Source organism: Poeciliopsis prolifica, unplaced genomic scaffold, assembly GCF_027474105.1.
Source record: "Poeciliopsis prolifica strain line A6 unplaced genomic scaffold, Auburn_PproV2 SCAFFOLD085, whole genome shotgun sequence".
Lineage (NCBI taxonomy): Eukaryota > Metazoa > Chordata > Actinopteri > Cyprinodontiformes > Poeciliidae > Poeciliopsis > Poeciliopsis prolifica.
In genome coordinates, this window is record NW_026562460.1 from 1,415,138 (window position 1) to 1,431,502 (window position 16,365).

Sequence of the window (16,365 nt, forward strand, 5' to 3'; positions counted from 1 at the left end):
TTGCAAAGTTAATTTGGAGATGTAAATGCCCACTGTGATGTAGAGGGGCTTTCTTGGGAAACAATAAAGATATGATTTAAAAAAGGGGGGGGGCATCAAGGATAAAAGGGGCAGGCTATCAAGCACCCCCCCCCCCCCCCCCCCTCTGCACGGGCAGTTCAGTCGGGTTCTAGGAATGACTTAGACGTGAGACGTTTGGGGACTTCTGTGGTTAATCGGAGGCTCGTGAGGCGCTCGCATGCTGCCTCATCAGCACGTGTCTGTCCTGCAGGGGTGGAGCGTATCGAGGACTGTCTCTGATGTTCTGTCAGCCTCACATCAGAACGGCTGCAGCAGCGACTGGAGAGGAGGGGTTGAATATCTGACTCGGAGCCGACGAAGGACGAGGCAGCAGCAGGGAATTGTGTTGCTATTGGACCGCTGGATCTGTGTGATTTCCTCATGCTTAATAACGATCACCTCTGGGAAATATTAGCTGACATCTCGGGAATCACAGATATATTTTGTGATTGTCTTTCAAAGCTGTGGCATTTGTAAGGAGTGTTTGAACTGTGGAGTTTTCCTCGTCATCAAATGGATGCAAGTGCGTGAGGGGAATACTTATAAACGGCGCGTTGCGTCCTGCGGAGGCACGCCGCTTCCTTTTCCATTGCTGCTCCCAAGAGCCAAGCGCAGCCCATCAAGCCCCTCACTGTTTGTCGACCTGCGGAATTTTACGACCTCAACCCGGGAATTAACGAGTCTGAGCTGCAGAACCTTCATTTCCAGTTTTGGGGGAGGGTGGATCCAATCCTCCTGCGTGGGAGGGGGTGCAGGGTGCATCAAAATGGGGAACAGCTTCTCCAACATATCTGCCTTCCAGTCGCTTCACATCGTCATGCTGGGTTTGGACTCTGCCGGTAAGACCACAGTTCTTTATAGATTGAAATTTAATGAATTCGTCAACACAGTCCCCACAATCGGTTTCAACACGGAGAAGATCAGGCTGAGTAACGGCACAGCGAAGGGCATCAGCTGTCACTTTTGGGACGTGGGGGGACAGGAGAGCTGCGGCCCCTGTGGAAGTCCTACAGCCGCTGCACAGACGGCATCATCTACGTGGTGGACTCGGTGGACGTGGACCGGCTGGAGGAGGCCAAGACCGAGCTGCATAAGGTCACGAAGTTCACGGAGAACCAGGGCACACCTCTGCTGGTCATCGCCAACAAGCAGGACCTGCCGAAGTCCCTGCCAGTGGCTGACATCGAGAAGCAGCTGGCCCTGCACGAGCTGGCGCCCTCCACCACCTACCACGTTCAACCCGCGTGCGCCATCATAGGAGAGGGGCTTCACGAGGGCATGGACAAGCTGTATGAGATGATCATGAAGAGGAGGAAGTCTCTGAAGCAGAAGAAGAAGCAGCGGTAACAGTGGCTGGAGCTGGACTCGGTTTCTACCTGACTTACTGTGACAAATCCTGGGTTCTGCCATTTGTGGCACCCAGGTGGGTTGATTTCTGTTTTCTTCCATCCTGTGTTTCCAATGAAACCTGTTAAGCCCTTCTGAGTGATGCTTTTGCACACAGAAAGCTGAAAACTGCAGGGTTGAGAACAGAACATTAAACCAAAACAAAAGAGCTATGATCCAGAAACTTTGTCAGAGAAACGGGCTGGCCTGTTTCATCTTGAAAGTAACAGTTTGGATGTTTTGAATTTAGATTCTGTTATATTATCTCACCTCTAGCAGACAGATTTCATATTGCAAAGAGTTGGATAAAAGTGAGGAAATTGTAAGAGGGATGGAAGGCTAACAGCTAGTCAGACAGATCTGTAACTATTTAGAGCAACTGAAACTAGAAATAGTTAGATTTGTGGGATTCAACAACATGTTCCCACTAGAGGCCTGCTAAGTTTGCTGTTTAACATTCAAAGAAAGTAAAAAGTTTTTAGCTAAAGTTGTGGATTGATACTGTTGTCTAGGCACATAGATTGATAACCAAAAAATACACCTGCGTCAGTTTTTTCCACCTTGTCCTCCATCTTTTTGTTAGTAGCATGTCCAATAAAACTGTGTTAGTTTTACACAGAATTATACGCCCCTGTTTTTTTTATTAATGGATGTAATGCTAACACAGTATTTTAGAGGTTCCCAAAAACAATAAATAAATAACTAGAGATGACAAGAATGTTTTTATCTGTAGTTATAGGACTATAGGATTTTTTGATATAGATATAACCAAAACAAAATTTGAAAACAAAGATAGCATAAACTTAACATTCTTTAGAAATATTCCAAATCAAGGCCAAGCACAGTTAAAGTTACTCTGGGTTTTGGTAAAGGCTATCTGTGGTGTTTCAGCATCAACTCTGTTTTTTTTCCAACTTCTAGGAAATGATCTTTATGTATTTACTCACTATTAGCTAACTGTGCGGATTCATACAACAGACAGCCTCAATCAAACTTTAGCCAACTAATGTGAGCGATTTTAGGAGAGAAGTTAGAAAGTCTCTTAAAGGTGCAGTTACATAACTTTTATGGAAAACATACATATTTATTAAAACTCTCACCATATCGTAACACTATCTTATGACAACAGATCATTTGTGAATAAACTGATCTCCTCCCCCTCCTCACTGAGTAACTATTGTTGCCATGTGAAGAAATGCACCAATCCAGACCAGAAAGAACTAGATCTATGATGAGTCATGATAAACAATAAATTGCATGATAAATTAAAATGATCAACATCATTTTAATTGATCGGCTTTATGGTTTCTTTCTGCCCTTTTCTCTTTGCATTGATGACACTGGATAAAAAACTCTGGTGCTCTCCACTGACCCTTCACTTCCTCCTTTTCTTAGCGTAAGGGAGGATTGAGGAGTCTGATATGGCCATCTTCTCTATCTAATGATTATTGAAGGGCAATATTGTACAGACTTTAATCTCTGTACTCTTTTGGTTCAATGTAGTTTTTATTTGATGTTGTGTTTAGTTGTTATTCAAGTAAATTTTTGTTAAATGGACACTGAGAGTCCTTTTTTTGTTTTCGGTTGTTTTGTTTATTGAGTTTACCATTTCCAGTGTTAAATGTTCTTTTGAAAATAAAGTGTATTTATTTTTGGCAGAATGGGGTTGCATTATTATGTCATTACCATTACATCAGTTTAAAATGATCTTCAAAAAATATATTATTTTTCAGACTAATTTTTGAGGCAATGCAAAATTTGTTATCCTGACAATTCACAAATTATCTGTTTCATACCATACTGTCACAACATAGTGACAGTTCCAACAAATATGTATAAAAATGTTTTTCTAAAAGTTACATTCTGCAGCTTTAAAATATGGGACAGCTCATTCTGCCAATGTATGGCCAGTTTCAGTTCATTTTAGGGATTACAAAAATCTGAAAACAAGGTCTTTAAAATATAACAGCAATTTTTTTTTTTATCAGGTTAGTAGTTAGACTTCCCCCTCTTTGAGGATTTCACCACTTTTGTTTAAGTTCATTGTAATTTGTTGTGGAAAAAATTCTTATAAAGCAATTTTATGCAGATGTTTTATCTGCATTCCACATAAACATCTGGACTAACCCTTCAATGCTGAAGAAGCTGCAGCTCATTGGGATTTCATTAACTGACTCAGATACCTTTATTTCCATCCACAGGTGACATTTCTCTTTTTATGTTTCCTCACAAATATGGACAGTATCAGTTGAACACTGTGGGTGCCACACAGGCTGCTCTTGTTTTTGTTATACTATTTGGAGTAATGAAGTACCCTTTCCACTTATTGATGGACTGAGGACATCATGTACTACTTTACATTTTTCAGTTACTAACAAACCAATAGGAATCCACACAGTATGAATATAGCAGCATGTAAAAGTTATGTCCCAAGAAGGGAAAATTGGAAGTATTTTTTAAATATTAAACAATTTTAATCCCGGAATTTGGATAATTCAGTTTGTCTTTGTGTATTGTGATGTGGCAGACCAGCGCGATTCTAGGATTTGACCTTTAGGGGTGCTTAGACCCCAGAAGGGCTAAGACCCAGGAGAAGATATTCGTTTGTGCGTTTTATAAATCTAACTGCTTATTTGCATACATTCACAAACAAAATTAAGAGAATAAAAGAGCAATGTTCATTTTACTCAATCAGAATGCTGCCGTAGAGTGGATTTTATTTTATTTTAAGCATTAAGCATATCTTTATAAGCATAAACTTATAAAGAGTAAAATTAGAGAAACTTAATATTTTCCAGAGGTGTAGGTACTCAGTTTGAAACAGAATCTCAAGACTACATCATACCTGCCAACATCTGCTAACATTAATGAGATCCATGCAGATGTGGAGTGACACAGTCCTAGTGTGGTCTGCTCCCCTGGAAAATAAAATAAAATCCACTCTAAACTATTTAAAGAAGATTTTACTAAAATCATTTTATTATCAAGGTAGAAGTTCAGGTAAATGACTCATGAAAACTCGTCATTAGCCAGAACTTTATTTGAAATTCATACTTCGAAACTGCATTACTCTTATTTCTGTCAGAATATTATGCAACTTTTGGCCTTTTTTTTAAAAATAAGAATGTTTGTCCATCTATGGAAAAGTGAACATTATGGGTCGAGTTTTACTATTTCAGTTCACATCTATCATAGTTTCAGTACCAAACATCTTTCTGTTCACAGACACAGACTAACACTCTGCACTGTTCTTTAGTTTTACTTTATTCAAGTGAGAGCAATAAGAACCAGGATCAGACTAACCCATTATTTATTATATTTTTTTGCCTATACACAATGTTGCACTAAACTACAAAATTATCTTCAAATAAATAAATCCAATACTGTACACAATTTTCATTCATAAATATAAAATAATTCTAAATTAAGTACTGCATTGCTAATTAAAATTGCAATGCCATTTGAATTGAAGTGCTGATGATACAAGTCTGCCCCCTCTATATATATATTTATATCAATCAATGTTCACAGTTTCTGTAACAGCTATATTTGTGTAGTGTGTGTTATTGCTTTTAATTTGTGTCCCTTTAAGAACGAAGTACGGCAGTACTTTATAGCAGTACTTTACGGCAGTACTTTACAGCAGTACTTTACGGCAGTACTTTACAGCAGTACGTTACGGCAGTACTTTACAGCACTACGTTACGGCAGTACTTTACGGCAGTACTTTACAGCAGTACTTTACGGCAGTACTTTACAGCAGCATTCTGACTGCAGTAGCTATGGAAACTCCCGGGCTTAGAAGTTTCAGAGCTGCTGCAGAACTGAGACATGCCAGTTTCTGCCCAGCTTCTGCATATGACCTGACTTATTCATGCCTCATATATGTTTTCATAAGTTTTCCTGCTAGAGCTTCGTTGTTATTGTGGCTGATTCATTAGGAATCTGTTCTTGTTCCTGCGGAGGAAGAGAGAGAAGCTGCTAAGTTCCCAGGTCTGTGGACGCTGACTGCCATCTCATTCTGGGTCTCCATCCCAGTCAGAACCACCTCGAGCATCCATCTTTTCGTTTGCATCACACACACAAATATAGAGCTCTATATCAACAATATTTGTTTTTTATTGCTGGCCAGCATCTTTTATTTTTTTCTTACCAAGGACCATGAATGGATTCTCCGAGAGATAACTTGTGTCTATTTTCAAATTTATAAGACTTCCTACTGAGAGTATTTCACTCGTTTGGAGTGAATGTTGTTTTTTTGTTTGTTTGTTTTGTTGATGTTTTTGAGGTAAACTCTGACTGAGTTAAGACAAGGTTGCATGTGTTTCAGTCCATTACTTTGTAATAAATCTAACTGGTTGATAGTTAACTGCTATCTGAACCTGAGTGAATTCTACTCTTTGGTTTCACTTCCATCCCCACTGAAATTGTTCAGCTTATAATGCCCGTTTTTTCACACATGTTTGTATTTTTTAAAGCATATTTTCTTCAACGGACATGGAATCAGGTAGAGGACGATATAAAAAGATGCAGGACGATAGCTCACAGCTGCTGCACTGTGAGCTATCGCTGAAACGCTGAAACTCGTGAAGCATGAGGTTCAGCGTTGGTCCGTAGAGTTCAGAGGTCCTTCAGCTCCAGCCACGACCATGTAGCTGACCTTAATATTTCCTGTCCTTTATTTTAGCCATTCTTGTTAAACTTAGTGTTGATGTGTTTATTATAGGCGTGTCTATCAGACAGTTATGTATCGGTTCAATGTGGGACGCAATTTAACGACCAAATATAGGACGACTGTGTATTTTACTGGACAGGTGGCAATCCTATTCAGGGGTCCTGAGATACAGTTTTAGGGCGAGATACGCCACTGTGGCAGACTGTGATTGGTGACAAAGAGGTCATGTTAGTGACTTCTCTGATTTATTTAAATAAATCAGATTATCCCAGTTGAGAACCAAAAGTTACATTGTTCAAAGTTAAGTGTAACCTGGTGTGTGGGAGAAAAAAATGAGCCAGTTTTGAAATCAGAGCATGCAAAGGAGCTTCAGAACAAACTGCAGGCTGTTGTTTAAATTTATAGATCTGCACTGCGGCAGGCAGGACTCAGACTGTGTCAGCACCCATCAGATTTATCTCTAAATGACTTTTTATTCTCATTTGATGGTTAGTATTGGATGTGAATAAAGTTTAACATATAAACTCACCAGCCATTTTATTAGGTACACATGTCCAACTGCTCATGAACACAAATATTCAATCAGTCAATCACCTGGAGCAACTCAATGCATTTAGACATGGTCAAGACCATCTGCTGCACTTCAAACTGAGCATCAGAACGAGGAAGAAAGGTGATTTACGTTACTTTGAACGTGGCATGGTTGTCGGTGCCAGCTTGGCTGGTCGGAGTATTTCAGAAACTGCTGATCTACTATGATTTTCATGATTAATCATCTGTAGGGTTTACAGAAAATTGTCTGAAAAAAGAAAAGATCCATTTGCGTGCAGAATGTGGATGCAAATGCCTTGTTGATGCCAGAGATCAGAGAATGGCCAGACTGGTTTCAGCTGATAGTGACACGTTGGGTTCTAATTGTCTTGCCCACATGCAGAAACAGAAAGTTAGTACCATTGCTGGCAAACACTCAGCTCCTCTTGAACCCCAGAGATGATAGGAGATGCATATCAGGTGTGCTGAAGCCTGACACGCCCCGCGGGAGGTGCAGCCTCTGGTGTAATCTAGTGGACAGTCGGAGAAGGACCTAAGAACCCCTGGTTCCCAACAGATAGAACAGGAACATTAACCCAAATAACCACTCATTACAAGAGATATGCAGAAGACCATCTCTGAGCACACAACACATCTAAGCTTGAGGTGTTACATGGGCTACAGCAGCAGGAGACCACACCGGGAGCCACTCTGTCAGCTAAAAACAGGAAACTGAGGCTACAGTTCACACAGGCTCACCAAAGTGGGACAACAGAAGATTTAAAAACGTTGCCTGGTCTGATGAGCCTTGATTTCTGCTGTGACATTCGGATGATAGGGTCGGAATTTACTGTCATCAACATGAAAGCAGGGATCCATCCTGCTTTGTGTCAATAGTTCAGGCTGGCGGTGGTGCAATGGGAGAGGAGACGGAGGAATGCAGCACATACATTAATTCAAAATTGATTACCAATTTTTTCCAACCCTGGTCCTCAAGGTACTCTGCCTTGCGTCTTCTAGATGTTCCTCTGCTTCAACACACCCCATTCAGATTGTTGGAATTCAGCAAAACGTTGTTAATCAGCCACCAATTGAAATCATGTGTATGTAAGAACACAAGTTTGATCCACCATCAATTGTGAACTTTAATCATAATTTCGACCTTTTTGATCATAGTTCAACTTTGAATTAACATCTTTTGCAATCTGTAAACAACCCAACAGTGAAGGGGCTGTGTGGTTGGGACATACCACTCATGTAAATGGGGGTGCTGGACAGCTGCGCTCCTTATGGAGACTTGTGTATGTTTTTGTGTCAGCACATAATAAACAATCAGTAATAATTTTTATGGATAATTAAGAAAATATACAGAAAAGAATCAAGCGGTGCAACAACAGCATACATTGATTCAACATTGATCAGTTGTTGATCAGACTTTGGCATTTCACTAATTAGAATTCAATCACTGGTTACTTAGCTAGAATTGGATGCTTGTTTGATGGCTGATCCATAGTTAATCATTGACCTCAACTAAAAATCAACCTTTTCGACCAGAATGAAATGTTAATTTTCTATCTTTTGTTATCTGGGCAGAGACTTGGTATGTGTATGAGACTAATCTCAAAGCTTCTGGGCCTGGAAGATCAGCTCTCTGTCACTGTTTCAGCTGTTACAGTGAATCAGAGGGATGATAAGCTGCTCTTTGTTCATGTGTCTGTCATATATAGGTCATGCTCTTATTATTCTGTCTCCCCCTCACTGTGTATGGACTGCTTGTGTGGGTATCTGTCACCGTTGTCCAAACAATGCACAACAGCACTGCCACATTGCCTCAAGCTGAGAATGAAGCTTATCACCCAATAAAGGCTTCTAGCATCTCAAACCATGGGGAGAAACATGATGCTAAGTTGAGCATTTCCAACATTGAAGTCAATGTGATGAGTAATAGTAATGAGTCATGTGCTCCATTTCAGTGATGAATTTAAATTTCTCAGACACAAATTGAAAGTTTGAAAACATCTCAGACAGCTCTTACAGGAGTGTTTCAACAATAACATTGAAAACCACGCGCCTGAAGTGCCTTGTGGGTTCCTTTTCATGATGACCAGTGCAAGAATTGTAAACTAGTAACTTATTTTGCTTCCTAAGTCATTTCTCTTTGAATTCAGGACAAGCATATATTTCGATGGCTATCTTGCCTGCAATGTCAAGTGACTTCTCAAAGCCCTCTTCTCTGTACTTGAGCAAAAACTCTTTCAGGGACTCGATTAGTCTCTCTGTCAATGGCTGTGTCCATTGACCCTGCTTGCAAAGTTGATTTCACATAATAAGTCATACAAAACTATGAGGCACACAAGGAAGTCCATACTAACAATCTCATAAGATAGTGACTTTGCCTCTGAGACAATTTTGCTGTCTCCTGCCACTTCTCAAAGCTTTTGTAGTGCATCTAAAACTCTGCACTCTGGGAACATTTAGCTTTGACAGAGTCTAGCTTTACTCTGGTGTCACTCAGAGGTTCAGTGGGATGTAGACAAACACATTCAATTTTCTGCCTTTATCTTTGAAACAGCATAGAAATTCTGAGAAGTAGTAGTTCTGGTCGTTTGAAGCTGGAAAAAAGTCAAAATCCAGTGTTTCAAGAAATCTTAAGCTGAGACACGACAAAAGCTCTATTTCAGGGTTAGCACCCAGAACGAAAGTCATGCACAGGGGGCTCTTCCCATTCGGTTGAGTGTCCGGCTCCTCCCGCGGCCTTTGAGCTCCAGGGTTGGACCGTGGCTCCGAGTTCCAAGTTCCGAGCCACAGTCCAACATCGGCGCTCAAACCCCTGGGAGGGGCCAGGCGTTTGGCACCCCCCCTTTTTTTTCTCTCTTAAAGTGCCATTACGGTACCAGGGGCACGGAGTGAGACCCGTGGGGGAAAAAAAACTAAGTCCAGCGACTTAGAGTATTTCCTAAGTCCTATTGCCTTACCAGGGGTGTGGCTTTGCTGGGCGTGACTGGTTAGTTTAGTCCGTGAGGGGTTTTTAAGTGTCGGTGAACCTGTTCGGCTGGAGGTCCTGGTTCTAATAGGCCTGGTTCTCTGTAACCCAGGAGCTCTGGATCTATGCCTGGGTTGAATTAAAACAAAGTTCCTGGTTCTAATAGAGGCTCCAGTCCTGGTTCCTCTCATCCCAGGGCTCTGGAGCTGCCTGGGTTGATTTAATAAAAATAAAGAGCATTTTTCGTCTGAACGGTCAAATTCAACTTCCATGAAAATGGGTAAAAATGCTCGGTGACCCAAAGTGACGGCCCCAAACTCGGAACCTCCGACTCGGCGCAGAGCGGTGGCGCGGCCCCGGTACCCAATTCTCCCCTCTCTCCCGGAGAGGACACGGAAGACTCAATGTCTCGCCTTTGTGGGGGGGCCCTACTACACAAGACAACAGAACTTAAATCCTCACAATCAGACAGTACTTTATTTAATTGATTATTCAGATTTATGCTCTGATGACATTTTTATCCTTTTTCTGGACTTTTGTAAGGTTTTGACACCACTGAACATATTTTCATATTTGTGTTCACCTGGTTTTGGTTCTTACTCTAGCAGTGCTACCAGAACAATGTCACTAATGGAAATTAGACTAAATGCTGGTCCTTCACCTGGTTTTATTCTCAAAGGAGTCGGGCAGCGACGTCTCATATCGCCTCATCTGCACTCAGTTACTCACAGATTATTAATTAATCTCAGCAAACTAAAAGGTATTGCAGTAGCGGGACGAGAAATTATCATCAGCCTGATAATTATTTCTAAAAGAAACTCTTCTGAGATACATCTGATTGACGAGATTAACCCTTTCTCTGCTGCATCTGGACTTTTCCTAATATAAAAAATGTGAAGCAGTCGCTCTTAAATATTGTTACATTTCTGCTACTTGTAGCATACCTGTAAAATAATCTATTGGTTACTCAGGAATGATCATGAGAAACAGATTCCAGATGTTATCTGAACTTTAGTGGCAGCAGAGATTTAAGATTCAAATTGTGTTCACCATGCGGAGCATAAGACTTCACGTCTTATGCTGCTTTATCTCTGGATGGAAACAAAAAGTTCTCACAAGATGCTATTTAATTTCATGAGGAAAAACAAAAATAGATTAAAAAACTCAGTAATTATGCAGCCTCAACTTTTTAGACCTTTCCCTTTAAATAATACATTTAAAAGGAATGAGCTAAAACAATTTGTTTTCAGTCTGAAACTTTATATCAATCTGTAAGATTTGAGTTTTTCTGTGTTTATTTCGGATTCTGTCAGTTGAGTTTTCGTGTTTTCTTGTCTATCCTTGATTGATCCGACTCTTTCCAGTTCCCTTCATTTCCTCCTGTGTATTTATACCCAACCTGTGTTTCTAGTTCTCTGTTCAGTCTAAACTCTCTCGTTTTCTCGTGTCGCTGTCGGCCGATTACTGTTCACCACTTGCTACCAGAAATGAGCTCATAGCTTTTTCTCCTCTGTGCTGCCAGGATTTTTATCCTCTTTTCATCATTAAGCTTTATCATCACCATCTTCGCCCGGCTTTATGACACTGTTTTTTTCTAAATTTTTCTAATTTTATTTTGTTTTGCAATTATAATGTTAAAAAATGTCCTCAAAATAATGCAGTTTTCATTAACAGGTATTTCTTTCTTGATCATTGATTTACAAGTGTAATTTCTTTTTCCACAGGTATTAAATCTGTAACAATAAGGCATTGAAAAATAGATCCTTATTGTACTCCCCTTGCATATTGTTCAACATGATTGGACACTGATATCTTTTTTTATGAATGTCATGCACAGTGTTCTAATATAATAAAATTTGTAATTTATTATCAAATAAATGTTTTTTTAATTCTAAATATTTGTTGGTCTGTTTCATTTGATTAGATTTTGATCTGAGTTGAAACTTGGCTTGTTGGAGAGCCCCATTTAAAATGACAGTCCTATACTGCCATCTAGTGGAGGGTTGGGGACATAGGACGAAAGCCACTTTCACATTTCAGCAAATAAACTAAACTAAAAGTAGTAGAGAGACAATCTTGGTAAGGAGAATATGTTGCTCATTCCCTTGACATAGCTGCCATTGACCTCCATTTATTTCAAGAATGAACAACTCCAATATTATAAGTCGTTTTTACAAAACTTGGCTTGTCTGCTCCCTCCAACCCTCTGCAGGTGCCTACCACGTTTGGCGGTCCGAGCCTACTCCAAAGACTCCTATTCATTTTTCTACCTAGTCAGTATAGCTGGGAACGTCCTATCAAACTGTGATGTGGCCCAAACCACAGTGGCCTTTTACTTTAACTTCACCAGATTTGATCCCAATTTGATTTATTTTGAGCTTTGTTTTGTTAATAAATCACACTTTTAAAATGCCATCTCTGAGCCTTTGTTGGATGAAGGACTCGCTGCTCTGAAGACGAACTTTGGTTTTAAGCATCTACTCTTAACCATGTTTTATTTTATTTTATTTCTATTCAAACTCTGTTTTTGAGACAGAAATCACAGCTGAGCTTCAAACCTCATCTCTGAGCTTCTGCTATGTGCCAGAAATGTGTTTTAACGACGTTCTGAACATCATAAATTTACTTGAAAATGTCTGTCTGGATTTCCCAGAATGCATTGTTTGGTGGTGCTTCATATTTTAACTTCTATTTTCTCTGTTTTTACACTATCTAACAAACCCTATAAATTATGATAGGAATGAGCTTTCATCTCAAACTAGATGGCTTATAATGACTTGGAAACATAAAATTAGGACCATGACTCATAATGGGGTGCATCGCTGAACTGTTTTCCTGCTAAGCTTGGTCACAATAGACTCCCCTGCTGGCAAGTTTGGGTAAGTCTCCTTCCTTTGTAAATGTGGTCAAGTATTCATCTTGGACCACATATACAGAGCATTCTAGAGGTCTTGCGGTGTATGATGGCACTAGAATTGCTCTTTACTTTCTTTGCAGGCTGATGGTTTGAATCCCAGCAGGTGTTTGAAGACCTTGAAGGCAGCAGCTTGCTGCAGCTGGTCCAGGTTCTTCTTCCCTGGGAGGATGATTGGGTAGCAACACCTTGCTATTGCTGCTTTTGCTCATCCTTCTGGGGAACACAACTGCAACAACCTGCTGGAGATCTACTGGTGTGCAGTTCACTCTGCACTGTGAAGCTAAGGTGAGTCAGTAAACTTGCAGGCTGCCAGGATTCAACGCAGACCAGTAAGAATCAACGGAGAACTCTTCTGCTTCCTGGGCATGCTGGTTCCACCTTGCGGTGTTAACGGACAGTGTGTTTTTAAAACCAGGGGGCGGTACGTATCAGCCTTCCCAGGTTCCGCCTATAGGAACAGCACGTGGGAAAGGTGACTCCAGGACTCAGGAGTCTTAAATGCAGTCCAGTCTTCTATGAGGAATAGCCACACACACAGCAACATGCACTCCAGCTGGTATTCTCTATTCAGTCCTACAGCTTAGAAATGCAGAAGGAAAGAATTTTAATTTCAGAAAATCTTCAGCTTAAAGTTAGGGTCAATAGCTTTAACTTCATATGACCTGAGCTATAAAATTTCATGTAATATTATTGCAGGGTTAGTTCCCAATCAGCTTAAATAAAATTCTTTAGACATGATGTAGTTGAGAAAAATAACATATCAGGAAATTCATTTGATTGATGAAATCCAAAACTCTTTAGTGTCTATTAAGATTAGGACTATTTCTGAGTTCCAAAACAAAATGATACACAGTATAGCTGTAACTGTTTCAGCAATGTGGCCCATTCAAATATCTATCTCCCTAAATCAGAGGTGGGCACTCCTGGTCCTCAAGGGCCGGTTTCCTGCAATTCTTGGTTGTCTCCCTGGTCCAACACACCTGAATCCAACAGCTGAATCACCTCCTAAATGCAGTCAAGTCTCCAGAGTCCTGAGAGACCTCGGATCAGGTGTGTTGAAGTAGAAATACATCTAAAAGTTGCAGGAGACCGGCCCTCGAGGACCAGGAGTACCCACCCCTCCCCTAAAAGGTAAAATTCCTCTAAGCCAATTTCATTGCTGCTGTTCTAAACAGCTAATTTCAATCTCTGAATATATTATGACATTTTGTTTAATTGATTCCAAACCTACTTTACATAATTTTCCACTTATGGTAGTACGCTCATAGTTATGTGTAAAGAGCCTTGTAACAATTGCAATCTGCCTGATAGAAGAGTACCTTGCAAATAAAAATGCACCCTAATTTTTAGTGATGTGCTTTAACTCTGCATTGGATTGTTGAAGTTTTCCACCTTTCACATATGGGCATCTTGCTTTCAATTGACCCTTTCTGTTGCCGTAAGGGTCCAATTTTCACTCTGAAAAGTCAGTTCTCAAGCTCAGCCAACACATTTTTAGGTGCTTCCATGTAAAAAGAGCATGATGCTCTTCATGTCTCACACAGATCTTTGTGGTACATTCTGCCACCTATTGGCTAACCCTAAATCTCTAACTGGGACCTTCAAATATAAATTTTTTGGCCACTATTTAACCCCAGTAGCTCCATCTCTTTAAAGAGTAGTGCTCTGGAAAAATATAGTAAAAATCTTAGAGTAAACTGAACATTTTATTATTAAATCAACTATTATAGTAAATGGAAAACTAACATCGCAATATACAATTTAATTTAAATGTAAAATCTTACATTTTCATTTAATGTTAAACTTATGAAGAGATTGAAATTAACTTTAGAACAGTGGCAATTTATAACACCCTAACATTTTTGTACAAAAAGAATTCTTAAAATCCTTATTTCCACAAATTGGGGAAATTATTTTAAGCAGCATTGATAACAGTTGCACAATTGATTAAATAAATCCAAAACTCTTTAGTGTCTGTTCTGATTAGGATTATTTCTGAGCTCCAAAACAAAACGATACATGGTATCGCTGTAACTCTTTCAGCAATGTGGCCTATTCAAAGTACTGCTAACATGTAGGGTAAAACGCATCTCCCTAAAGGGTAACATTTCTCTAAGCTAATTTCATTGCTGCTGTCCTAAACAGTTAATTTAATTCTCTGAATATATTATGACATTTAATTTTATTCACTCCAAAGCTACTTAAAATGTTTTGGATGGTTTGGTTTCCCATAACTTTCCAATTATGGGATCATGCTTATAGTTATGTGTAAACAGCCTTGTAACAATTGTAATCTTCCTGTTAGAAGAGCACCTTGCAAATAAAATGCACCCTAATTTTTGGTGATGCCCTTTAACTCTGTATTGGATTGTTGAAGTTTTCCTCCTTTTACATATTGGCATCCGGCCTTCATTGGACACTTTTTCTGTTGTAGTAAAATGTCAGGGTCCAATTTTCACTCTGAAAAGTCAGTTATTAAGCTCAGCAAACACATTTTTTGCTGCTTCCATGTAAAAAGCATGATGCTCTTCATGTGCCACAAAGATCTTTGTGGTACATTTTGTCAACTATTGGCTAATCCTAAATCTCTAACTGGCACCTTCAATTTCTATTTTTTGGCCACTATTTAACACCAGTAGCTCCATCTCTTTAAAGAGTAGTGCTCTGGAAAAACCTAGTAAAAGTATTTATAGACTTTATAGTACAGTCCCAATATTTAAATTTAAAGTTCAGTTTTAAATTGAGAGGTCAGTTTGAAAGGTGAGTGACAGAAAGTAACCATTTACAACAGCAGCAATTTATATTGTAACATTTATTACAAAAAGAATTCCCAGTGTTAACTGTAAATCTTAGTCTTTATTTCCACAAATTGGTAAATTATTTTAAGGAAGATTGTAAATGAATGGTTAAACTTTAAAAATATGTAACTTATGCACCAATCTGAAAAAATATGACTTACTGAATTTTTTTTCCCACGAGAGTATTTCGGATCAAGTGCTTCTCTAACCTTAGGGTTGCAAGGTTACCCTGTAACCTTGCAGGACAATAGAATTACATGTAGAATTTTGCATTGTGGAGTACATGCCAAATCTGGATCCCTGTTCATAGGAAGTTAAGTTCAATTTCTATGCACTTCTAAATGAATGGCTAAAAACTTAGCTAAAGGTATTAAACACAAGTGGGTAGAGATTTATAATAATAATCTCTACAGAAATGTAAATTATGGCTTGTATATTAAATGTGGAATGTATAAATTGATTTAGAAATTTTTTTTCTAAATCAATTTATGCATTCAACTTAATCAATTTTAAGGAATAGGTGGGCCTGGGAAAACCTTTCTTTAGGGTTTGGACTTTAGGGTTTGGACTTTAGGGTTTGGACTTTAGGGTTTGGACTTTAGGGTTTGGACTTTAGGGTTTGGACTTTAGGGTTTGGACTTTAGGGTTTGGACTTTAGGGTTTGACTTTAGGTTTGGACTTTAGGGTTTGGACTTTAGGGTTTGGACTTTAGGGTTTGGACTTTAGGGTTTGGACTTTAGGGTTTGGACTTTAGGGTTTGGACTTTAGGGTTTGGACTTTAGGGTTTGGACTTTAGGGTTTGGACTTTAGGGTTTGGACTTTAGGGTTTGGACTTTAGGGTTTGGACTTTAGGGTTTGGACTTTAGGGTTTGGACTTTAGGGTTTGGACTTTAGGGTTTGGACTTTAGGGTTTGGACTTTAGGGTTTGGACTTTAGGGTTTGGACTTTAGGGTTTGGACTTTAGGGTTTGGACTTTAGGGTTTGGACTTTAGGGTTTGGACTTTAGGGTTTGGAC

At 39.5% G+C, this 16,365-nt stretch overlaps 1 protein-coding gene across 1 annotated transcript; it reads left to right on the forward strand.

The window, feature by feature from the left end:
- The first annotated feature begins 222 nt into the window (after positions 1 to 222).
- Positions 223 to 1,941, forward strand: LOC129353159 (ADP-ribosylation factor-like protein 4C). The gene is given in 2 exon segments (XM_055022385.1): positions 223 to 1,043; positions 1,046 to 1,941. Coding segments are annotated over 2 exon segments (828 nt in total). The 5' UTR covers positions 223 to 577; the 3' UTR covers positions 1,408 to 1,941.
- Positions 1,942 to 16,365: the final 14,424 nt, after the last annotated feature.